Source organism: Ptychodera flava, chromosome 8, assembly GCF_041260155.1.
Source record: "Ptychodera flava strain L36383 chromosome 8, AS_Pfla_20210202, whole genome shotgun sequence".
In the NCBI taxonomy this organism is placed as follows: Eukaryota; Metazoa; Hemichordata; class Enteropneusta; family Ptychoderidae; genus Ptychodera; species Ptychodera flava.
Genome location: NC_091935.1, coordinates 17,700,094 through 17,725,999, shown reverse-complemented (window position 1 = coordinate 17,725,999; position 25,906 = coordinate 17,700,094). Strand labels below are relative to the sequence as shown.

Below are 25,906 nucleotides of genomic sequence, written 5' to 3'. Positions count from 1 at the left end.
AAAATGTGACTGATATAGTGCTTCACCCAAAATATCAATATATGGGAGTCTATCAGGCAAACTATTGATAATTCTCTCCACACAACAAACTATATCTGTACATTTATATATGTTCGATAATATATGTAAATATACTTTGCTTGAAATGGGAAGTAAAACGTGAATGTGTGTACAAGAAATTGGATTTTTGGATTTCATTGAAAATGTTGATTTACTATACATCGTAGTCTGTGAGGAAAGTATGGATATTTTTTCCAATACAAAAATATGTAAATCTGTGAATTTATGTATGCTCGCTTATTCATATTGATGTACTTGATTAGCCTAGGGCGGATACAAATATATGTGTATGCAAAAAATTGGATTTTGGAATTTCACCGAAATGCGGATCACTATATATGGTAGTCTACGAGAGAATTATGAATAATGTTTTTTTCCAATATAAAACATAAAACCAACAATATCCGTGCATTTATAGACATTTGGTAATTGATATACACTTTGCCATCTGTCCCATATGTTTTTGTCTCTTGTCTTTCATCAGTTTGAACTGTTCCAGGTGTTTAATGTAGGATACCACTGCATCTTCTTTGCTTGTGAAGCTTGTCGGTAATGTGTATGTATTTCAAAGAATCAATGTATTTCGTCGGCAATTTCCTATTCAGGAAATATCAAATACAAATTCAAAGATTTGGCCGTAAAATCATCTTCTGTTAAAAGTGACCATCCCCCAAGTTAGGTTTATAAAAAGTTACCCTACCCCTTGGACAGTTTTCCAATAGGTTACCTTCCCCATCTCCCGGCCCACCCATCGTAATTACTGAAGGCTCCCTAGGTATTTATCGACCGACTCAACAACCACAACAGCATTGTATAAAACTGTGACTGTGGTAATGCTAATGCATGTGAGAGAGAGAACGAGAGAGAGAGAGAGAGAGAGAGAGAGAGAGAGAGAGAGAGAGAGAGAGAGAGAGAGAGAGAGAGAGAGAGAGATTTAAAATGGAAAAGCAGAGGATGTGATAAGACCTTAATGACCTCTGTGGCATTTGGGTGAGCTGGACCCTTGTAACTATACAATTGAAGGACATTTATATGTTTGATGAACTGTGGACTCCTAAGGAGTCGAAGTATAATGAAGTTGGTCACAATTCTTCGTCACCTTTACACCAGTGATCAGAAACGTCGTCAAATGATGATGGTGATGGTAATTATGGCGATGACTACGGCGCGTATGGTGACGACGAGAGTTATGAGATGTCAACGACGACGATTAAGATCATGAGGCTAATCCTGTAATGTCGGTGTAGCTTATGTAGATAATGTTGATGACGATGATGATAATGATGATAATGACGATGATGATGATGATAATGACGATGATGATGATGATGATAATGATGATGATGAAGAGGAGGAGGAAGAGGAGGAGGAGAATCGTTGTTATGGTGGTGACGATTGTGTTTGTATTGCTAACATACCTTAGTCAAGGGTTAGACACACTACGTGTATAAAACTAAGACAGAAAATTCAGTACTTTGAATCAATACAACGTTTCATCTCGAGAAACCAACCTCTATAAATAATCTATCTTGCAGTATAACGAGATACTGTAGCCGTAGAGTCGACGAGGGCGACTTGCTTTAAATTTGCGTTCAGCCAACAGGCTAATTTTACAAGCTACAGGTTTCTTGTATATGGCGTGATTTTTTGTAATTTATGTGCAAAGAGAGGTCAACGGACTAATGTGTAAGGAGGTGACAATGTCATTGGGTCAACAGTCAAATAAATTAAAAAGAATACTACTGTTTTTATTACATTCTAGAATGTTCGCTGGGGGAGTTTACCATGCATTCTTTAAATTGCCGTCTTGTTCTGTCACCAGCACATCTCTTCTTTAAGTCAAAACACTCGGCCCTAAATTGGATGGCCATCCATTGACACAGACAAGTACGTGACTGTTTCATGCTTGGAAATGTGTCGAGGAGGGGGATTTCCCTATGACACACATTGCTGTCCCTATGACACTCATTGCCGACTATGATATGTATATGTTGACCCCGCCATATTTTCGGATGGACATTAGTTCAGGGAAGGCAACTGAAAAGCGTAGCTTTGATTTTGACTGTTACGATTGAAAAGAGACAACGACGATTCTACTAGCAGTATGTCTTTTTGTTCGGTGATCATGCCACATTTTCATATATGAAGTACTCTAGCTTTGATTCATTGGTTGCGTCAGGGACAACCGACAAGCCGTTCGTGCAAAAAATACTTCGGGATAGTTAGTTGGGATCTCATATTTCTACAATTCTTTTCTGAGCTACCACTTGTTTGGGTTCATTTTAAAGCTCTTCGAGACAGGAAAACGTTCTACGCCTTAGTTTTTCGAAAACCCAAAATTGAATTCCCCTCCTCCTCCATAGAGTTAACACATGGATGGCGGCCATTTTGAATTTCAAATATCGCAAAATTTTGGGTAGTTTGTTTCGCTAGTTCCATACTTTGCACGATGACCCCAGATTTTATTGTTGATTTGGTAGAAGAATGGCTGAAAGTTTCGTTCGACAAAGTTTGAGCAAAAGTTTAAAACCTTTCACTTTCGAGGCGCATACTACCTTAAGCGATGTCTTGAGGGCGAAGTTTTTATTGGTAATCAGACTGGAACGGTATAGGTCGGGCAATTTTTCATAGCGGACGGGCTGCGAGTCTTGTCAGCGGTCACTTATTAAAAGGCCCATTGCTTGGACAAACAGTACAATTTGCTGCTTTTCGGCATTGCAGAAGGGCTGCGAAAATTTGTGACAAACGAAGTGATGACAAAGGGAATACATGTATTTACAGTGAGGAGAGGGCGCGGTTGCAGCTTTTTTGATCGGAAAGGAGAGAAGTGATATTACCTGGCGGCCAGGTGAGCGGGAAGAGTGGGAAATATACGAATCATAGCAGGAAGGCAATTACAAACAGCTCGTAATTTTTTTTCAATTTCGCAAGAATGGCTCACTTACGGTTAAGATTTTTCACGGGCTTGGCAGCTGCCCTTACTCACCATGGCGTGTTTGGTCGACTGCCAGAATAGATCGTAAACAGGTAAATACCCTAGCATTAATCATCGCCATCAAAGTATTGTTGAATTATCGGCATACGTCACCAGTTAAGTATCTGTTGGCTAGTATATCTACACTCTGATAACACTGGAAGTAAGTGCGTTGGCTTTTACATTACGTGCATTTCAATGACGAATGTCCACCCGAAAGCTTGCGCCACACTTTAACCAAAAAGGGCTAACTCAACCCAGCATCTTTGTCACGTGGTTCCCCCCTCCCACTGAGACGTATGCTCAACTATGTACAACTCTTCTCATAGAAGAAGCCAAATGACATCCTTGGTTATGACGCTATGGCACTTCTTGGCAGTGGTGACGTTTGTCAGAGTGTCGACATCTCAAGGTAAGAGATTTGAAGTTAGCACTAAAGCTCAAAGTTGTGAAATGCGTATGAACAAAATGGACCATGGCGGGACAATGAAGGGAAGCTTCGAGATCGTCAGAACTTACCACTCACTAGTTATTATTCACCGTGAGTTAATTTTCACAGCCGACTTTCCCTTTGAAAGAGCAGCCGTGCTGGAAAAACCGACTCTGAAGTCAGTTCAAAGATTCGTCTCTAACTATTACTGTATCACGAACGGAAAGACATTACAATGCCAAAAAAAAACTTACTGTTACATAGGACCTCTAAAACCTCTAAAAATGACTGCCACTCTATATCTCATGGATATCTGTTTATAAAGTATTTCTCGTGTCAAGGTTGTAATACCGTTACTATACCGACATTCTGAGAGGTTCATAGTACAAAGTATAATCCATGTTGACGGAATGAAAAGTTCTCAAGTCTACAAACCCCGGGCACAAACCAGCCAATGCCGCCCTGACGACTCGATAAGGAAGTGAAAAATGAAGATGACTTAAGGTGGTCACCTCGGAAGATTACGGAAGTGTCACCTCTTGTGTATTTAAGGTGTCTAAACAAGCTTATAGTACTGATTAAATCTAGTGACTCGTCTTCCTCCTTTAGTCGAAATCAATGCATGGTCAGCATCATTGCGATTACTAGGCTCGTTCAAGGAAGCCTCATAGTTTGAAATCGTCTACTAGTTTTTCTCTTAAGGTAATACGCGCCTCGAAAGTGAAAGATCTTTGCTCAAACTTTCCTCAATGAATCTTTCAACCACTCTCTTCCCAAATCAAGAATAAAAATCGGGGGTCACCGTACAAATTTTTGTTTACTGGAGAAACATATAACTCAGGAGCTGATATTTAAAATTCAAAATGGCCACCATCCCTATGTTGACTCCATGGAGAAAAATCAAAATTTTCGAATTCCGGAAAACTAAGCCGGTGAAAAGTTTTCTCACACAAAGAGATTTAAAACGACCCTCAACAAGTGGTATATTGCTTAAAGAATTATAAAAGTTTGAGAGTCCGAATATCTGTTCCCGAGGCGCGTTCTACCTTAACAAGAGAAATTGAAACTACAAGGAGAAGCACGAAATGCTCACATTCTCTTGACGATATATTAGTGAATTTTCCAATGAAAACTAGAAAAAAATATTATTCTCTGTAAAACAGTCTCCTCTTCCTTTACTTAACACTATAATTGCGACGGTAAACCTCTAATCACTTGACCACACACTATATTGTTAGTCCATAAACACTGCTTAACGAGTTAGTCGCGATACACTAATAACGTGCAGCTCCCGTGGCAATACGTTATCAGTCGATACCATGCGCAAACTTCACTGAAATGGGTTTAACATGGTGCAAGAAGAGAAACCGTTTGTTTTATCCACGTTTTAGGTGAAATGAGGGACTCATTTAGGCACCATTTTACAAGTGATATAGCAACAAACTGATGACGTCAAATCGCCATCCACAATACACAGTGCCATAATTACAAGGCGTCTGTGTTTTGTGTACGGCGATTTGACGTGATCAGTTTGTGGCTATACCACTTGTAAAATAGTGCCCTCATTTATTTTTTAAAAAGTGCGTTACCATTAGGCAAAAGCCGAGTGCATGATTCAAGTACTTTTTTCCTTTCCTCTTTTTATGAAACAATTTAATATATGATAAGAGAATGCAATACTTGGATAGTTGGAAGACTACTATGACTTTGACGATTACAGTATGCAATCTACTTACACTATATCTGTTATTTCCTGGTGGTATTTACCATGGGAGAAGCATGTTACTAGTGTATCGCGACCTATTCGTTAAGCAGTGTTTATGAACTATTTTATTTAGCCATGAAGAACGAAGCTAATCTCTGTCTGGGATTTATGGAACAAAGGCATTCCTTTGATTCAGAAATGTGTTATTTATGATTTCGACCCCGTTCCAGAAGACATAACTATTCATAACGCCTTATGGCCCCATTATTCAAACTGCACAACCATCAGTTTCTATAACGAGGGATAAGTGTAATGAAAATATGATCTCATGATAGACAGTGTAATTAAGATAGTGCGTGTTTCGAAATTAAAAATTATCTTTTGCTTGAATTTTCCTTGATATAAGTAAACTTTGAACCATTCTTGTACCAAATTAAGAATAAAATGTTGTATTAGAGAAACAAATTTCCTGAAAGAATACCGATATTTGAAATTCAAAATGACCGCCATCCCCGTCATGGTGTTAAATCGAAGGGGAAAATTGTGTTTTTAATTGTCATAACAATAAGACGCTGAAATTTTACTGACTCGACGAACTTCAGAATGAGACCGCACGCCGTGACGGGCGACAACCAAAAAAGTAGCTAGTGTAAAAATTCGGGAGTCCAAATATATCTGCCCCAGGCACATTTTATATTTTAATGGTACAAAGTGTATATGCAAAAATAGAATATCTGCCCTTTTCTACTCATTAAGTACGACTCTGTATCATGTTGTTTTAACAGATCGCAATGTCCAATATCCATATACAGTACTGCACAGTAATTTGTGTTGTTAAATATTTAGGGGTTATTACACGAAGTTTGGGCGATACCGCGTCGTATTCGAGTGATGTGTCCGTATTTTGACTAGTTGCGCAGCAACGAGTCAAAATACGGACACATCACGAGAATACGACGTGGTATCGCCCAAACTTCGTGTAATAACCCCTTTATCATACATGCATGCTTTGGTTATGACTGTTTTCCTACAGACGCTCCGAAATTAGCGACGAAATCAACTTGAAATCGACCTTGCTTCCTCCAGGCTGTACTTATAAAAAGTTGGTTGCTAAGGAGTGATGACAACCGTATCACTTCTTAATATTATTCCGCTATTGGGCCATTCCACTTCAAAGGAGGGTTTATGGAGCACTTTTAAAGCAAACAATTTAAATATTACGATGTTGACACAGGTTTTCAAAATTTGAAGAAGATTTATTTTTAGTTTAAAATGACGGTGGATGTAAAACATAGGCGGGAGTTAGTAAAATGGGTGTGTTTTCGTGTTTTGATACATAATCTCATCCCTGCGTGAAAGTTATGAGGCCGCCAAAATCGGGTCAAAATACTCGCGCCACGCTCAAACTCTATCGAGTGTGAACAGCTGAGAGCACAGAGCAAGCAGCTCTGCGACATCTATGAATGCACATACAGTGGATATAATACCCGTACCAGTCAGTTTATCTCGAAGAATTATACATGTTCCCAGACGTAAAATATGCCGAATTTACCATCTCAGTAAGCGGATTAGTGAAAACATGAAGTGAGTACACTGTAAGCTGTAGTGTCGTAACTCGTTCGTGATTTTTATTTGTTGCTGTACGAATAAAACATTTCAAAGGTATTTCCGTCGTCTGCTCGTATATTTTCGTTCCTGGCTTGGCTAAATAGAACTAAACTTCCTTTAACAACCTAAGCGAAAGTTTTACTTTCCCTACTAGATGGTACATTGTATCTGAAACCCGCACCGCATCGGTGCCACCAGACACGAACATGACCCGTGCACTGACAGGTACAAATATCAAATATCATGTGCACCTTCAACCTTGTCTGTAGCGAGTATTTTCGTGCGATTGGATTTTCGTGGCTCATTTACGACTGTAAACGATGTAATTCACCGCTTGTAATTCAAGCTCATCAACAGGAAACTTGTCGTAAAGCGATTCTATCATGATGCTCTGTCAACCGATATCTTCACGTGTAATCATACATCCATGGTGTAATCTTCAGCAGCGTAGACGACACGAAAACACTGCCGCCACGGGACCGGCCGTGAATTGACAGGTGTCGGCAAATTATACAAATTTTCAATACGTTTGTTTGTATGATTTGGTACAACTGTAGTTGTGCCTACAGTAGTTTGCTTTGAAGCATTGGCATTAGACGAACTAGACATATTGTCTAAATCGAGGTGTTGCAAAAACTGTCTGGTGCAATTAACAACTAAGCGGTAACATGAGTCGATCATAAAAAAATCAACTCTGCAAAAGTTGAAACATTGTCTATCAGACTGTTTGACGTTGTCTAAACAACATTACCACATATGTCCAGGCACTGTCCAAGTCTTATCACTTGCTTTCAGGTGTAGTTGTTTTGCCTACATCTAAACCTGCTGCAAGACAATGTTTCAACTTTGGTAAAGTTGATTTCCCTTTGGACGACTGGAATTACTGCTCAGCTGATAATTAAACATGGCAGTGTTGGCAACACCTCAATTTAGACAACATGCTTTCTTCGCGTAATGCCAATGCTTCAAAGCAAACCACTGTAAGTGTAATGCCCATAAAGTGACTGCAAACAACATAATTTTGACCATAATCATAATGACATTTCGGATTGTCATTTGTCTTATTCGCTCAGCTGTTTTATATATACCAACGATGGTCATGCATACAGCGAAGGTCACGCGTACGCGTCGCTGTAAGTAGTTCGGTTACAGTGAAAATATAATCCATATTTTCACTAGTTAAAATATGGGCTCATATCAGTACCGTCTGAACAATAGAAGAATGGCAATACAGGCATAGCATGTATGATAAAGGACGTTACTGTCACGTGGAAGAGGGCCTTGCGTATACTCTTTGAGCTGCCTTATGGTTGTCCGTCGGTCGACTTACATGACTGGAAACTTTCTATAGTACCTGTCTGATGGCGTTAAATTTCTAAAGTAGAATTTGTCAGTACAAACCACGTTCCATTCAGAAAAGAAAGTGTACTATTCCGAAAGTTACCCTGAGTACATTGTCAAGGCCAGGGAAATTTCAAGTATCGTTCTAGCACTTTTGGAGTATGCTCTCAATGAAAATGATTTCAAAGTAAAATTGAAAGTGTTTGTAGAGAAATGTTTCCTTGTAACGTTTTCTAAGTTTTCCTTATTGCGTATTGTGATTTTCTCTTCATGTCTTTCCGAGCATTTGAGTCCGATTACTCTTCCGAGTGACTCGACTCTTTAAAATCTGATTGTCTTTTTTTTCTCTCTCGGTAGCTTGTGAGCTTACATGTGGACCACCGACAGAACTGGACTTTGATTGTCCGAACATGAATTGCACCGTCAGTTGGCAGCCTCCTGGAAATGTAACCGATACAGAGGACATTCGATATGCTGTGAAATATCAAATGTGAGTCGCTTATCCAAGGGTTTTTTTTTTTTGCGAAATGTTTCGTTGTTCTGAGTAAATGCTGTCTTCATTACAGGCACGATATCTGTTGTCTGAGTGCTTAAGATTAGAGTTGTTTTTCTGCTCATTTTTGCTCATACTTTAGAATAAATATTCATCTTAAATTTGTAAAAGAAAACGAAAACCTTTTTAGACATTATATTGGTAAAATAGTTCATAAAGTAAACCTGGTAATAGCAAATTGATTTAGTTAGGGTTTCATTTCTAGCAGTCAACTTTTTCTTGTCCGTTCGCCATCAATTCTTAGAATTCAGATGAAGTAGGTCATTTTAGTTTGGTTTAAGTGTATTTCTTCATCAAACATTTCAATTTTATCTTTCACTTTCAATTTTATCTTTCACTTTCAATTATTCATACTGTAAATTAGTTTCTGATCGGTGTTGACACTTCAAAGAGGTCAAACTAAGCACCGTGTGGAGGGACGGTGAACTAAGGTATGTTGTTAAGTCCTCCTCCTCGTTATAGCGTATCATGCCACAGTCAAGAACCAATGCAAACCCACGAGGGAACTGTCGGTTTACAACCGAAACTGAAATAAGTCATTCCATGGCAGCTATTGGGAAATCCGACTCCGAGATCGAAACTAACATGGGCGTGTTTGCTTTATGTCAGATTCTGTTAAAATAACGCACAAGCCATACACATCCAGTGACAGCTGTTGTCGCGAGTTAAGAAAATTACTAACCGACGCCACTGACCGGCGTCAGAGACAAATCCTGGTAAAGAAAAAACACAAACACGCATGGTGTCGGTAGTTTTCTTACTAGCTGATACAGTTTATGTGGCTGTTGTATGAAGTTTGATGATGACGATGACCCATAGATGCGCCTTTTGCAGGACTCGAAAATAATTGCACTGGCATAGACAAATGTGACATATTTGCATGCTATTGCACGGTTAAGGTGTTTCATTCAATCTTTCAAACCATTCGTGTGGAACCTGAAGCTGGGTTAGTTTCATTCCATTCAAATTATTTATTGCCCACGCACATAAATTACAAACAGTACAATGAAACAACTTATTAAATACCATTGAAAGATTTCACAATACAAAACAAGAACTTGTAAATCACTGAAATGAAACACTGACATTCTGTGCCTCCTGTGAGTTGTGTACCTGCTTTATTCTGATCACGCATCGGGGACAGATATTCGGACTCTCAAACTTTTACAATTCTTTTCTGATCTACCACTTGTGGGGATTCATTTTAAAGCTCTTGGTGTAAGAAAACGTTTCACCGGCTTAGTTTTTCGAAATTCGAAATTTTTTATTTTTCCATAGAGTTATTTTAAATATCGGTAAATCTTGAGTTATTTTGTTTCTCTTGTACCAAAATTTGCACGGTGACCCCCGATTTTTGTTCTTGATTTTGAAAGAGAATGGTTGAAAAATTCCTTAGGGAAAGTTTGAGCAAAAGTTTAAGTCTTTCACTTTCGAGGCGCATACTACCTTAAGTTGTGTCGACGTTGGTCTTTTATCAGCATGACACTTTCATCACAGGTGTCACAAGATACCCGAGGACGGGCTTATTGAGAAACCCGGATGTGCCGACACGGACGACTCGGAGTGTAACCTGGGCGCCGACTTAGAGGACCCAAACAAGTACTGGTGTGTGTTCGTTGAGGCGATTTGCGGCGAGAATGATACCATTAGTTGTATGCCAGAAACGCCAATCGTAATTCATCCATCCAACGATGGTAAAGCTCATTTTTATTGTTACAATTTTATATTTAAAAAAAAGTGAGGCCGCTCTACCATGGTGTTTGTTTTATAGATTTGCATTTGTTAGCTGCAGTACAGTAGCTCGAGGTTTTGCCTTGGTATTTGGGTCTGACGGTAAAACGGTTTTGCCGTTCGACCCAAATACCAAGGTAAAACTTCGAGCTAGGCTGTACTGCAGCTATGCATTTGTGCGACAAATTGTGAATCGCGGCTTTCGATGAAGGAGTAATACTTTTTGGACTGATGTAATACACATTTACAAATGCACTAATTTTTTTTCCCTTTGCTTGAAGCTAGAAAAGATGAAATATATGTTGATGTATAGCAAGATGAAATATATGTTGATGTAAAGGAATAGTCTTGTGTGAGTTTTTTACCCAAGCTGCACTGAAAACATCAAGACTGGTTCGCAAACCGCGATCTATCCTGAATCTTGAAACACACTGGTGACACCTAACACTTCTTACAGCTAGAGTGGGTTACTTAACCTTCTTGTATTGCTTGTATCATTCAAAATTTTAAATCTTCCAGCGACATTGGAGGAGCCGGAGATTGTCGAAGTGACAACCACCAATCATTCCATCTTCGTGTCGTGGAGGGCGCCATTAACACCGTACAGCAGTCCCGAGGGCACTGAATTACGCGTTGACGATTTCCAAATGATCAAGTGCGAGGTAAAAAGCCGGATCGTATCAGAAACAAAACACAAAGTGAGTGTAATGTCTCTAGGGATGGTGTAACTCTACTTGAACGATAACTTTACTTCAGAGCCAAACAAGTCGCCGATAATTCAGGTACCTGCATATGTTGTGAACGGAAAGTTCATTCTGTAGGATATATGAGGACCGTTGCTGTACTTTTGATATTGTATTTGACCATTTTTTATTCCGAACTATATCAGCAGTTTCTTGTCTTACTCCACAAAGCATTGAACAAGTGAATAGTACTGCATTGTTATACATGTTGATAAGTGAATTCTGGTCCGGACTAGAATTCAAATGCAAACAATGACAGTGCATTTTACACGTATGGAGGATGTGTTTGCAAGCTAAATCACTATAAATAGAGCGTCGTGCTTTGACATTATTTGAGGAGTAGTAAAGGAGGTTGTAGTTGACATTCAAAACAAAAATTATGAAAAATATCATAGAAGTTAACTGAAGATACTGGCCATTTCAACACCAAACAAAGAAAATGTATATCACTTTAAAGGGATACAGTCGTCGGAACTGCGCTCAAAGGTCGTATGGGTTCCATACGACCAATGTAAACACTGTATCCAAGGTACTACGGTGATTGGTGACAGTTAAAACATGTCTGTCATAATCTACATAGTAAAATTTAAATGTTGCAGCTATGATGATGAGGTGCATCTGGATATCATGCAAGAAATACATTTTTGTAAACAAGAAACTCACACAGGCAGTTCGACGACGGTTTCCCTTTAATCAAAATATGGCGACACACAACAGTTCTACATAACAGGTTTTGCAATAGCTAATCCAATCAACAAACCCATTCATTCGACAGCAATACAAAATGCCGATATAAAAGTCTTGACAAATTTGAAAGCTTGATAAGTATACACGCTGTTCCTTTTCCGTCAACAGCGCCACCGTGACGTCACGATGAAAAGACAGTTCAAGCTTCATCATAACATACTGCCAGGAACAGACTATGAACTTGAACTCTGGGGGTATATCAACTCAAAGGACGGGACACCTACACGGATAATGGTCAAAACCGAAGAATAGGTCAATGAAGCAATATTTTCGTCGGCTTCTTCAGGGAAGAGTTGTTCTCTCAGTTTGAGCTTCAGTGTATCACCGTCCTAAAATTATCTCGGGGCATCCAGAAGTACGAAGAATTATAAAAATATAGCTCTTTTCAAACACAATACCTGTATGAAAACAAATCATTATGTAGATTAGGAATAGGAATCCTTGACATCTTAACTAAATTTCAAAAACTATTTTCTAACACTGAGATTGTTCTAGTGATAATATATGTTACTCCATATAAATTCCTTACAGATTTTGACGTTAACTAGATTAGATTGCATGGCGACATTGAAATGACTGGCAGTTCTGATATTTTCTCAAGGCTAATGTGGTTTACGCGTACACGACAATCGAATACAAACTTGAACGCTCTCTACTAGTGGTACAAAATGATTGCGAATTTGGTTGATTGCGAATATACTGCCACCAACGACAAGACAGCGATTTTTTTCTAAATCCCTTATTTTTCCTCCTTGTCCTGTTCATACAAAGGACCTTCGGAGGATGATTTTGTAGATACAAAGAGAATTCAACATTGACCAAACTTTGAAACAAAAAAATCACAACAACAGGACTATGTTAGGGGCCGTGAATAATTAAAACGCGCACGGTAAAGCCAACTTCTGTGGAGGGGATTTGGATATAATTCGATTACCGTGCGCAAAAATCGCTCCACATGTTTTCATATCGCAACATCTCGCTTCACGTTTTTATGTCTCGCAAAATATCGAGCTATATTTTTGGCGTGTATAAGGCCAGTGTGATAGTCAAAGAATATGCGAAATCACAACGAAATTTATTATGTGAAAACACCTTTTACTTATTCTGCTGACTCATAATGTCACGGACACTGCATGAGAGAGAATTCTTTGAACTGCCTCTTCTATAGGAAATATAAATAAACTCAGTATGTAATCAAAGGGTTACCCCTTGAATTTGTAATGTAGACATGCATTATTCTAATGATAAAGTTTAACAATAAAGTTAATATTGTTCGACTCTCATGTGTCTCAAAAATCTTTCTTTAAAGGGGCAGTTCTCAATCCCTGGCTCTCGCATTAGTGGTTATTGACAGCGGTTGTTTATGTGATTTTGTTTCTTAGTTCTCCTTTGAAAGTTGTGTACAGGCAGTCAGTTTGCTCAGAGACAAAGCTGATAAAGAACCTGATTCACCGATTCGTTATTCACATACTGAATGGTTTTACCTTAAATAGAAAACGCTACGGAAAAAGACAGTTTTTGCAAAACATAGCAAACTGCCTACCATCACACCACTGGTTATGCTCTAACTCTTGACATTTCCATAAGCTTATCAAATTTTGGGTAAAAGCCAAAGAAAAAAATACCGCAATTATACGGTGTCGCTCAAATTTGATCAGAATTGGTATATACCAGTATGGGTACCAAAGATCAACAATAAATGTTGTTTCTATCTGTTCAGTGTAGGAAAATTCTACGTTGATGTTATGACAATGATTTCTGCACAGTACAACCAGAAAAACAACAAGAAATATTTAAACCAGAAAAACAAGAATGACAAAAGTAATTAAGGTCTGAAACTTTAGGTACTGGAGGTCAACTTTAGCAACATGCATAGCAGAAAGGCAGCTAGCCCCCCCTTAGTTTGACCATAGACGGTCTTCCTCCCTCTACTCTACTGTCTATGGTTTGAGCAGGTCTGTTAATAAATATGTAACAGTTCATAAACAATGACAGGAAATGACTCAAGTCAGTGGAGTAAGCCTGTTTCAAGCCTGTTTCAGAATTTCGCTTTTTCTTACCTCATTTGCACATTTTGACACTGATGTGTTCATTTGAACAAATTCACATCTCAACCCCTACATCTACCTGTACACCAAATACTGAGACGGTAGCTTTGGCGGTATGGGAGCCTTTGTGTGTGACGGACATACATCCGCACATACCCACAAATATACAGACATACAGACGCCACTCAGACTCATCATATAAGCTCTTTTTGGTATTTATATATAAAACCAAATATGAGCTAAAAATGGATCTAGTCCAACTACAGGTCTCTGTTGAGGACAAGTATCTTCCACAATTCTTCACAGCAAATAAAATATTTTCTGATCTACAAACAAAGAAGATACATAATTGAATATTAGGATGAATATTTCTGACACACCTGTTATAATTAGGGGGTTAAGGGACAGGGTTCAGCTGAGTGTCGGGGGGTCAATGTCGGGGGGTGACAGTCCTAGAACCCAGTTCATTCACAGGTCTGCCAAAATGTCTATTTCAATTCAAATTGATGCACATCAAGTTGGTAGAAGCCACCAATATGTTGTGCTGGGTTGTCCAGTGAAAAGTAAGCTTACGCATATAGTTCCTGACTGGATTTATGCATGAATTGAGAGAATTCACCCTATAAAAATTTACACCAGTAAATTTTGACGTTATTATCTCTATGGGCCTAGTGAGGTCACCACTTGGAATTTACAAATTAGAATTCAATGACATCAGAAAGGTGACTTTAGAAAAGACAATTTTTAAGAACACGATTGGAACTATTTTGGGATAATTAGATGGTGAAGTAATGTTTATTTAATCTACAAATGTAATCTCATCTGCTTTTCTATTTACATTACACACTTGTTTTTATAAGTAATTTGTATTATTGCAACTTTAAACTATCTGGCACCTAAAACTTTTGAGAAATTTAAAGATTATGAAAATCCAATTATCCAAAATTAGTTCCAATCGTGTTTAAGTCTAAAGGAAAATAATTCTAAGAAATCTCAGTGCAAATTCTATATATGGCAAACATCGGAAATTGACATGCTTAGGAGTGCATTTTGCTAAGTATCAATTATCCCAGGATACCAGAGATTTGATTTTCAGTTATTTTTTCTCAACTGCATATTTCGGGGACTACCATACATTCCACCAAAATCCACACTTCAACCATTATGTCTCTTTACACAAAAGTCTGCCGTGATCTATGTAAAGGTTCAAGTCTCATACACGTAGATAGATAGATACAAGCATGCATACATATATACGTACATACATACATACACATCTTTGCACATATATACATGCACATACATACATGCACTCATGTGTACATAAATATGTGTATATGCTTTTGTGCATACATCTATACATACATACAGACACCAACCCATTTATACAGGTCCCAATGCTGCATATATAACACATGGGAGCTAAAAACACACCCTATTGACTCTTTATTCTTTTCATATTACTGACTTTATTCAGATCCATGGTCACATCTGCAGAAAGCATTTCTATTTCATTACTTTATCGTTATTGTCATCACGGGTCAATACAAGATATTTGCACTCCCAACTTCACATTAAATCCTGACAAATTTACTAAAAGACTACCGTACCAGTTTCGTCCCTATTAAAAAAGGACAGGTCACGCCGGGTTAGAAATGTTAACCAAGAGTTTGAGGTATTAAGTCAATTAGGTGCGCTTTGCCAACACACATGTCATGGAGAGTCCAGTTCTACAGCATACCGCATATACACTAAATTATTCTTTCAAATGCTGTAATATCTCTCAGAAGTTAAACCCTTGGTACAGCTTAGAGTGAGCTAGAAAATTATTTTATGCACGCACAATACTTGGGAGCAACCAAACTTTGAGAGAAAGACTACCAGAACTGCAGCCAACAGTTTACCATATTGCTGTTTTTATGCACCATTTCAACTTACTATTTACATTGGCCGGAGTGAGTGAATTCTTTGTTTTGCCAGAATGAGTAAATTCTTTGTTTTGGATCCACACACACAGGTTTTCAGGAAAAAATTAAAACTTTTCTTGTGGAATTTTCAATTGTTGACCATCTTCTGTGGTAAAATAAAGCTGTGACTTTCACATTGCAAAATTTCTTCCTCAACTACCGGTATTAAGCCATGTGGTGAAGTAAAATTGTATCCTCTAAAAGCTTATTGTTACAGCAATAAGCAGGTTGTATGAGAACTGTGTCAGACAATGGCATGTTGATTTGAGTTAAATAAATTTGTTTGTTATTGACTGCTTACTTGCATACTTTTCAGAGTTTTGAGTGGACGCAAAACAAAGAATTCATTTCTTCTAGCCTTGCTGGCAATATAGATTTGCCATGAGAAAAATGGGTACACATGAACGATGCTGTCTGCTGGTGATAAAAATTGTCATATTTTGTACGCTTTGTGTTGGTGATTATTGCTTGAGCTTGCGGTCAAAGCCCTTGATGGCGATATGTCATGGTTTTTGTTTGAACTTCAATGCTGGAAAGATAGCATTTTTGTAAGCCTGTCTGCAAAATTCAAGACATTGTGTCAAAACAGTCCACACAAAATATTACGCTTTGCATAGAGCTGTGACATCTTTTGGAATAAGCCCTAGATGATCATTTCATATGCAAATTTCAAGACAGTTTGTAACCTAAATTCACAGTACTGGTTATCTTCTCTAAAGATTGACTCATTCCCATGTATGAACCCAGACTTTCACAGGTCCAGTCATACGAGCAAAATTACTCACTGCTATGCCATAGGTTTTATTTCATTCCTCTTGCGTTAATAACCTTGACAGGTCAATGTAAATTATTGTAACTGAAGTATTAACGCTTTATGAAAGACTGAGCAGGGCTCAAGATATATGTATAAGTATTTATCCTGCCCTTCCCTACAATTCATATACCGGTAGGTATCAATCATATCGACGACAAAATTTGTCAAAAAAATATCTCTCATTGAAACTTTCAAATTTCCTTGTTTTATATTGATTAAAAATTGTAACTGATGAGTATAGTGGATGACATATCATTATTACAAAAATAATATGTATACAAGAAAACAAAACTAACACAAAAATTAAGGGTCTGTAGGTACAACCTATTGTTGTGTCCTGAAACCTATCGCATGTTGCCTTGGACTTTTCTTCACTAGCCTGGGGGTACTTGTCTATAAATACCAGTTTCTGTTCACCGACCAGATCACTAATGAGGCACCCTATGTTCCCACAAAATGAGTTTTTTTCCCCCATTATGTTGAAAGCCCCCTAGCCCTCTGAAAAATCTTCTGCTTGCAATCTGTGTTCCACAGACAAAGTCTAATCTACTGACACTCACTGCATAGTACACTAACAATTCTACGATTTGCTTGTTTTTTTCTTTTTTCTCGAAGCATTTACAATTACATGTACAGCACCAATGCTGGAAAAGAAGAACAAACTTACATCCAGAGACATTTGTATGTATAAGAAATATGCATAGTTCATTATAGTACAGATATTTTCCACTCTGATCTCAACGTGACCATTTTTCCTTCTTCTATCTTTCTGATCCGAGTATCAAGGCCATATTTACATTCTAATTTCTTGCACAAAATGAGAAATAAGTGGGCCCTGATGTAGGTAACTTCTGTTCTTCAGGATAACGAAGGAGGTATATGTCATAATGCTGATTACAAGAAGATCAACCGTTACACTTTGATTTCAAATGAGCCAGTATTACACATCAGTCTGATCTGAGGGTATTGCGATAAATAATCATTCCTTAACAAGTGGGGATCAAACCTTCGCTTTGAAACCTTTAATTCAAATTGCACTATTTTTCAAACGCCCCTCACAGGAAAGTTGATTCTACCCTCTAAAATAACTGTGATTTTCATCTAAATGAACCAAAACATCCTGATTATCAGGAATCTTGAGAATTGTTAATCTCTGGGAAAGAACTAACAGAAAAGAAATTGAGATGATAAAAAGTATGTGGAAAGCAGGTGAAGATTTTGAGGAACTTACAGGCAAGAGAGCACTCCCTCAGAGTGGCATTATTGAACGTTGGTGGTCGGGGAAATGATTGGTGTAAGGGTTAAAAAAAATAATTCTTTAATTTCCCAATAACTTGCTTACTTCCCTTAAAAACGAAGGGCTCATCAAAGTGTGGCGAGAGCATTTATAAATCAATGAAATTTTGACAACTTTTCCTTTCCTAACGACTTAAAAGATCTCATTTTACAGTGCTCTGGCATTGCCATGCCCTTCACAAATATCACAAGTTATTGTCCTGTTGCATTGGTTTAGTAAAATCCTCATCTATGTACTCCAAACTTTCATCCGAGCAAATCCTGAATCTGTTGTTGAGCTAACTGCGGCTGTGACTGAGACGCCCTGACCGGGTCCGCGGCACTGATGGAAGCTAGCTGCTCCTGCATGTTTGGCTGGCTCTCTGCCGTAGAGGGAGTTGTTTTACTTGAGAGTTGCTGCTGCTGCTGCTGCTGTTGTTGTTGTTGTTGTTGTTGTTGTACGTCTGACGAGGCTTTCTTGGTTCTCGGCGGTGGCTGCGGCTGCTGTTGAGATGCTTGATTGGCCAACTGCTGCTGCAACTGTTGCTGCTGCTGCTGTTGAAGGAGCTCGGCTTGCCGCTGTTCTTGCAACTGCAGTTCCTTCTCTCGCTGTTCTCGCTCTCGGTCTCTCTGCGCCTGCTCCAGTTTTTCCTCAAGTCTCTTCTGTAAATGCCTCTTGTAAATGTAACAGTCACCATCCTCATAGAAATGCTGCCGTAGTAAACAGGAAAGCACAACTGATCAATTGGTTGCATGTATCTCACAATAGCTTGTGGCCACACAAGTTACTCAGTCACTAAAAATTTGCATATATCCATATATGGTAAAAGGGAAGGGTCATCCATGTTTACTGATAGGACGTCAAGGGCACTGCACACTTTTTGGCAGAGCAGTTGAGTCTGTCTTGCCACTTGTGTGATTGACGACCATAGATATCGGTGACCAAATTGTACAACTGTTTGTTCACCACAATTAGGTTAGGTTAATATCTTTGGGGAATGTTGTCATGATTAAACTAAGGATTTCATCAACCTCACATAATCATTTGTAGCCGAGCTGATAAAAACAAAGTTATAAAATATTTTTTAAGACAAATAAGGCACATTTACTCAGAATTTTCCAATTACTGATATTTATGATATATCCTAACTGATCTTTCAGCGACTTTGTTTTGAAATCAGAGATTCAACCCTCAGTGTAAACTCAAAGGGAAACGCTCACCTTGGTAATCCACTTTGTTCCTGTTTCCTGTCTCTGTTTTCGCTCAGCACGCTGCCTCTCCTCAAGTTTGTGTTTAGCAGCTGTCGTGGCTTCCATGTTTTTCATTTTCAAATTGTAAGTTACGTCCTTCCACAACCTTTGAGAAATCAAATCATGTCACTCAAAATTTAAAAACGTACATATATATATTGATTTGCTGAAGTATTTGGAGACAGAAGTCCGTTGAATTTCTATGGAAATATCTGAACATTTGCGAGTGAAATTTAAGTTTTTGATATTCATTTTAATCTTGTTTTTCATGAAAACATCGCTATCAACTTCTTTCTACGGTAAGAAAATTCATCATAAACTAAATAAAATAAAGCTTTTGGAAATTTCAAATGTATGGTGCAAGATTGAAAGAAACACACAATATCATAACATAGAAAAAAAGAAAAGTACAGCTGTACATGTTGAAACTGTATGCCCCAGATCATTTGCATATGACTCTCTCAAAACACCACATATTTGAAAACTAGTAATATTGAGAGACAGTGCAGAGATCTCTCCAAGCTAGAACACCCACCTTCTTGATTCAAATTCTCCCTGCTGATCTATAGGCTTCACTTTCTTTTTAAATGTTTTCATGGTAGTCGTATCAATGAAGACTTCAGTTTGCTGAAAACAAAGAGAAAGTAAAGCAGTGAGTGATGGGGGGATGATGACAGTGAAACATGTCATGATTCTAAATCCAATACACTGATCTACCAATATATATACATATATATATATATATATATATATATATATATATATATATATATATATATATATATATATATATATATATACCTGTATTATATACATTTCACATACAGCAGAATTCAACTTACCCCATTGGCCCATTTTGCTGTCATGACTCCATTCCATTCGCCAGTGACAGTAAGGAACGGCTTACGATCTGACACATGCCTGCATGTCAAAGGATCAAATGTAATTTTGTTATCTTATTTTAGGCAGGTTCACATGTATTACTATTGACTATTCACAATACTATGTCAAGGCATGATGTTACCTTGGCAACGCATGGTGTGAATCAATTTTCAGCCACAGCAAGGTTTTAGTAGAATTAAAATACCTTTTCATATCATTTTTATACCTTTGTGAAAGATTTTAAACAAACTCAAGATAAATTTTCAATGTCCACTTTTTCTGCATTATGGTTCACCAGTGACTTATAAGTTGATAAAAAGAGTCAATCCAATATAGCTCATGATGATGTTATTACGCTTGCACACTGATGAAATTCTTTTACTGAAAGCTGTCGACTTCCATAAAGTGGATGTTGAGAAAAGGGAAGTTGAAGTATCTCAAGGCTTCAAAAAAGTTGGTAATGTAAAATAGTGATGTGTTGCGTTTGATACCACCACGTGGTAAAGTTGATACAACATACCGGTATGGCTAGAGAGCCTTTCCTATTTGTGTGCCTTCTTTGTGGAACTCACTGTCATCTGAAGTTTGCACCACTAGAACTACTGACTGTGTTAAACCAGGCTTGAAAACCCATCGTTTCACTGGGTACTATTTACCATCTTTATTGTCTTTTTCTGAATTGTACTATGCACTGAGAAGCATGTATAAGAATGAAATAATAATAATTTTCATAGCACTTACGAAACTTCAGCTGTGATTCTGTGCTTGCTACCACCATAGAATGGTTTGGTATGGAAGACCACGGTGGCACCAAAGCCAGTCTTGGCACATGATATGCTGCACTTGCCACCCATTTCAAACCATGGCACAGTTAAAATAGACCGTCCGTACCCGTTTGGAAATGTTACAATGTATTCTTCGTCGTGTTTCAGATCAGACAGCACACCTTCCATGAATACAGAAGAGAGAATTAAAAGTCACTTTCGTAAAATTTCAGAGATATTTTCTTTGGAAATCAGAGAGTACACATCTGAGATGCTGTACAAAATGAGCTGGCTTGATTGGTATTAATTATTCGATATAATATTCTTATACAGGACAGAGGCGTGATAATTGAAAATGTTCAGACCATCATTACTTTGTCACATGATCTAACTTTTGTTGGTACGTACATATATGTGAGCAAAGCCTTTCAATTTGTAAATCCCCTTGCAAAACTGATATCCCATAATGCTCACATTGCCCTTTCAAGACTGATATCCCATAATACTCACCTTGCCCTTTCAAGACTGATATCCCATAATACTCACCTTGCCCTTTCAAGACTGATATCCCATAATACTCACCTTACCCTTTCAAGACTGATATCCCATAAAACTCACATTGCCCTTTCAAGACTGATATCCCATAATACTGACCTTGCCCTTTCAAGACTGATATCCCATTAAACTCACCTTGCCCTTGCAAAACTGATATCCCATAATGCTCACATTGCCCTTTCAAGACTGATATCCCATAATACTCACCTTGCCCTTTCAAGACTGAAATCCCATAATACTCACCTTGCCCTGTCAAGACTGATATCCCATAATACTCACCTTGCCCTTTCAAGACTGATATCCCATTATACTCACCTTGTCCGATCATTTCAACACCGATAGAAAGACCTAGGAACTTGGATTTCGTCCACATGTGGGCATTCAATGATACTCCCTTGTTATAATTTTCAGCATAAAACGCAGAAACTGAAAAAAAGGAATAAGTAAATCACATGTTGAAAAGTTTGCATTTAACAAAAAGAGTAAAACATCTTGCAGAACTGCAGAATTTGCAGAATTTATGTCTTTCAGATATTATTTATTGAATTTACCTTCATGATATTTAGTTGATGTCAGTATTCATACAACAGAATGCACCTTGTGAAATATTTGAAAAACTCTTGATTATTGGAAATATCGTGCTGGTATCACCCATGAGAATTTACGGCAAAGAAAGACAAGACTATATGATTTGTGGTCATGTTCTGAGAGTAAACTATAGAATGCATTTTTATATCAAACTGTCTTGCTGGCTCAAGTGAGTAGCTTTAAGATGTAAGTACAATATTTCTTCGCATAAACACTCATGCTTGGGCAGGTGCCCACCCGCAACTGTCGATGAAAGTTTCAAATCGCAGAAACTAAGAGTTTTAAATAGTGGTATTCTCACTATTCTGATTTTCTACTGTTTGGAGGGGAATTGGAAATAAAACAATTTCAACATCACTGTGTGTGCTTCTAAGTCATTCAACAATTTTGGTTACATTGGTATTCATATTTAATGGCTCTTGAAAGGGCTGTTTGTAATGTATTTGACATCAAACACATTACGTGACATATTTTGAACAATGTGGCATATGTTGCACTTTTCCTGCCTTCTTGCTGACAATGAAACCTATCAAGCTCAAACCCCTGATTGCTAAAGAAAATTACACTGTCTGGACCCTGGGCACTTACGAGGATGAATACCCTGCTTGTGAGGACTTGGCAAAGTGTATCTATGCAAGTCACATTTGGGAGAGCTGAATAAACACTACTACAGTTCTGACATCATTTACATGCATTCTCAATGTGCCATCACTTACAAAACACTTTACAATATCCTTCCATCATCTTGTTAGCACTTGTATAAGACATTATATTTCATTGTTTGAATGGGAAAAAAATTATTGACATCAGACAATGGTAACATTTTTCTGCTCAGTTTACAGTTTGGCAGAGTTACTTACTTGGAGGATGATGGGAGACTTGCTCGGCAAGCACAGACACATCATCTTTGGTTGCCCATGGAACTGGACCGTCAGGAACTAAATCCTGAAACAAAGAAACATGAGATTCCATCAAATATATTGTCCCTGAGGAGTTGTTCTGGGTTAATTACTCCATTATACCATCAGTGTCCAGACCACTGCATAAATATTGGAGTCAGTGTGTGCACCCACATTAGCTACCCATATTCTTGTTATAAATTCAATGATATGAAACTATCATGTGACAATTTCAACATCAAAAAAGCAATGATGGACCAATATTTTGAAATTTCTATGACCCCTCTCATATGACTCAACATTCTAGTATACTAAGTGTTGAAGGTTTTTAAAATGCAACATTTGCTTTGAAGAAAAATTTATCGTTTTCCTTGCAGAGGGTTAATATGAGAATTCAGTACTGTATTCTGGAAATACGGTTTGCTGGTACAGAGTTTGTAAATAGAATGGTCATCTTGGGGTCATGGATATGAAAAGGTCATGTTGGGGTCATGGGTATGGAAGGTAAACTTGGGGTCATGGATATGAAAAGGTCATCTTGGGGTCATGAATGTAGCCGTTTGCATGGAAACAACCAACCCAGTACCCAGTACAATATGAATAACAGATATAGAAACAAATTAAAGAAAGAATTTTAAAGATGTTCTTGATATTTGATTGGTAGTTTCAAAGAAATTTTCTTCTTTTATTCACAAAATCAGTATTATAATATTAATGAGGTGAAACCTGGAATAGACAAAGTTTTTCTGATAATAAAATTAAAAATTTTACTTACGTCTTGTTTTTGCTCCCTGTACTCTGTGCTGGCTTCTGATAAGTCATAGAAACACTGGAAAGTCTCGCCTATGATTGGATTGTAAGGTTTCTTTGCAACAGAGCCTTTTTTACCGGCATGGAAGGCCGACAGGAACCACCTTGTCACTTGTACTATCCGATCTTTAGGATCTTCAAAGTCTGGTATACTGGGGATCATTGAAAACACAAATCCATGTGTAGTGTCAGTGTCTACATTTTTAGTCAGACATCAGACAATATGACATGCTATTTTTGTGGTATTTTTCCATTTGTTAATTCTGCCCCCTTCTCTGGCTACAAATTGCCACCGTTTAGAACAATTTTTGGACATCCTGTACAGACATCCTATACAGAACTTACATCTACAAAAGTTCCATAGTGGGCACAATTTTTTGTTTGCTACCCTCCAAAAAAACACACAACCATCGGGGCCGTCTATAATTTTGAATTTGGCCACAAACCCTAAATTGTATTTTTCCCATAGATTTAAAATTGGGATGGCAGCCATTTTGAATTTCAAATACTTGTATTGGTATATGATAGGAAATTTGTTTCTCTTGTACCAAACTTCGCACAGTGACCCATGTGATTTTTTTTTCCTGATTTGGTATGAGAATGGTTGAATGTTTCATTGAGGAATGTTTGAGCAGGAGTTTACATCTTTCACCTTTGAGGCGCATATTACCTTACTGGGGAAAATTTGAACTGGACTTCTCCTACTAACATGTGTCTGCAAGTTATTTATTAATTTTTAACTTTACAACACAAGCACAAATACTCTATTTTCAAATGCATACCTAATGTAGCATCATCTCAGCGTTACTATGTCTAGCATATGGTATGTGCCGATACCTATATGTGGGAGTGCAGTAAACCAGATACAAAACTGAAAAACAAATATAAGAACAGTTGCTGGTACTCACTTTGAAAACAGATCGGGATGAGCAAAGAAGTCGGCAAACATTTCTAAGAGAGACCGCCGTTCTAGAATAAATGTGGGTAGCACCACTTTTGTGAGGTCCATTCCTATCCTGACTTGTGACAGTAGATGTGTGATGATGCTTCCGTGCTTCCCACAGTCCACTGCAGCGGGAAAGATGCAAGAGAAAAGCATGGATTGACATGGCCGGCATAGCTAGAAATACTAAGTGTCATGATGGAAAGGCACAAGTCACCATCAAAACAAGAATTCTACCATTTTGATATGCTAGACATCATCAGATATTTGTCCCCTTAAAAAAATTTCAGCAACAGAGGGTATTTTTTTTGCAGTTGTCTTAAGCACGTTGTTACACCTATATCTAGTCTGGAAACAAAATCATTGTTGTTGACTGGAATGTTCAGCAGAAATAAATGCCATCTATTGTAAATCTTCTTTTATTTCTCACACTGACAACTTACAAATGTCGTTCTGATTGAGAATGGGTTAGCCTATATTCTTGTTGGAACGTAGTATTTCATGTCATTATGACAGAAAGTTGTCATGCCAACTTACATTCTTCCTCGTCTTCCTCTTCATCGTACATCTGAGATGCTGTGATTGGATCGGGAGACTTCACTTCCACATTCTTGGTGTCGATGTCTGGAGTTGGTGAATCTCTAGCCGAGCCCCTGGAAAGCATGAACATGAAAGGAGAAAATTCAACACTAGTTTTCCCATAGGGTGAGTAGAGGTGCCTTTTCAAAATTTCACCGTTCTTGTTTTTTAATCTTCATTCAGAAAGGTCATGTCAGAACGCCTAGTATTCACATTATCATCACAGCCAATACAGGTATATATGTATTATGTGTACAATTACTGTTAACACACAAACTGAAGACAATGATTGTCTTCATTTTTGTGACGTTCAACAATGAGATCAATTTGAAAGAGCATTTCAACAAAGCGCATGTTCAAATACAGGCAAGCTTTAAAGATCCAATAGGGTTAAATTCCTTCAAGTAGCATGGTAATTTGAGTATCTTTCATTGATAAATCAATTATAATATTCTCCTTGGGATAATGTTGGTTTTTAAAATGGCCGTGTGAAGTACGTATTCTTTAGTTTTTGTGTATTTCTGTAACATGTTGTAGAATTAAAAGGCAAGGTTAAAATAACTAGTTGACATGTCAGTCCATTGAATATATCTAGTGTGAAGGCTCAGCTGCCAAGAGGACAAATTTGACTGGCTTGAT

The 25,906-nt window shown here is 37.8% G+C and overlaps 2 protein-coding genes across 9 annotated transcripts in view; one reads left to right on the top strand and one right to left on the bottom strand.

The window, feature by feature from the left end:
* Window positions 1-3,111: 3,111 nt before the first annotated feature.
* LOC139138700 (uncharacterized) lies at window positions 3,112-13,169 on the top strand. Its single transcript, XM_070707203.1, has 5 exons — window positions 3,112-3,446; window positions 8,476-8,608; window positions 10,169-10,365; window positions 10,922-11,100; window positions 12,001-13,169. Exons 1-5 carry the CDS (start codon window positions 3,344-3,346, stop codon window positions 12,142-12,144), a joined length of 756 nt encoding a protein of 251 aa, XP_070563304.1. The 5' UTR covers window positions 3,112-3,343; the 3' UTR covers window positions 12,145-13,169.
* Window positions 13,170-15,385: 2,216 nt separating this feature from the next.
* Window positions 15,386-25,906, bottom strand: part of LOC139138698 (oxysterol-binding protein-related protein 9-like) — a 57,258-nt gene continuing 46,737 nt past the window's right edge. For all 8 annotated transcript variants that reach the window (XM_070707194.1, XM_070707195.1, XM_070707198.1 and 5 more), the window contains 10 exons: window positions 25,226-25,341; window positions 24,654-24,813; window positions 23,711-23,897; window positions 22,897-22,981; window positions 21,764-21,874; window positions 20,871-21,075; window positions 20,090-20,168; window positions 19,783-19,874; window positions 19,218-19,353; window positions 15,386-18,707 (listed from right to left, as the gene is read on the bottom strand). In XM_070707194.1, the coding sequence (XP_070563295.1) occupies window positions 18,264-18,707; window positions 19,218-19,353; window positions 19,783-19,874; window positions 20,090-20,168; window positions 20,871-21,075; window positions 21,764-21,874; window positions 22,897-22,981; window positions 23,711-23,897; window positions 24,654-24,813; window positions 25,226-25,341 (1,615 nt within the window). In that variant the 3' untranslated portion in view covers window positions 15,386-18,263. The remainder of the gene's footprint in view (window positions 18,708-19,217; window positions 19,354-19,782; window positions 19,875-20,089; window positions 20,169-20,870; window positions 21,076-21,763; window positions 21,875-22,896; window positions 22,982-23,710; window positions 23,898-24,653; window positions 24,814-25,225; window positions 25,342-25,906) is intronic.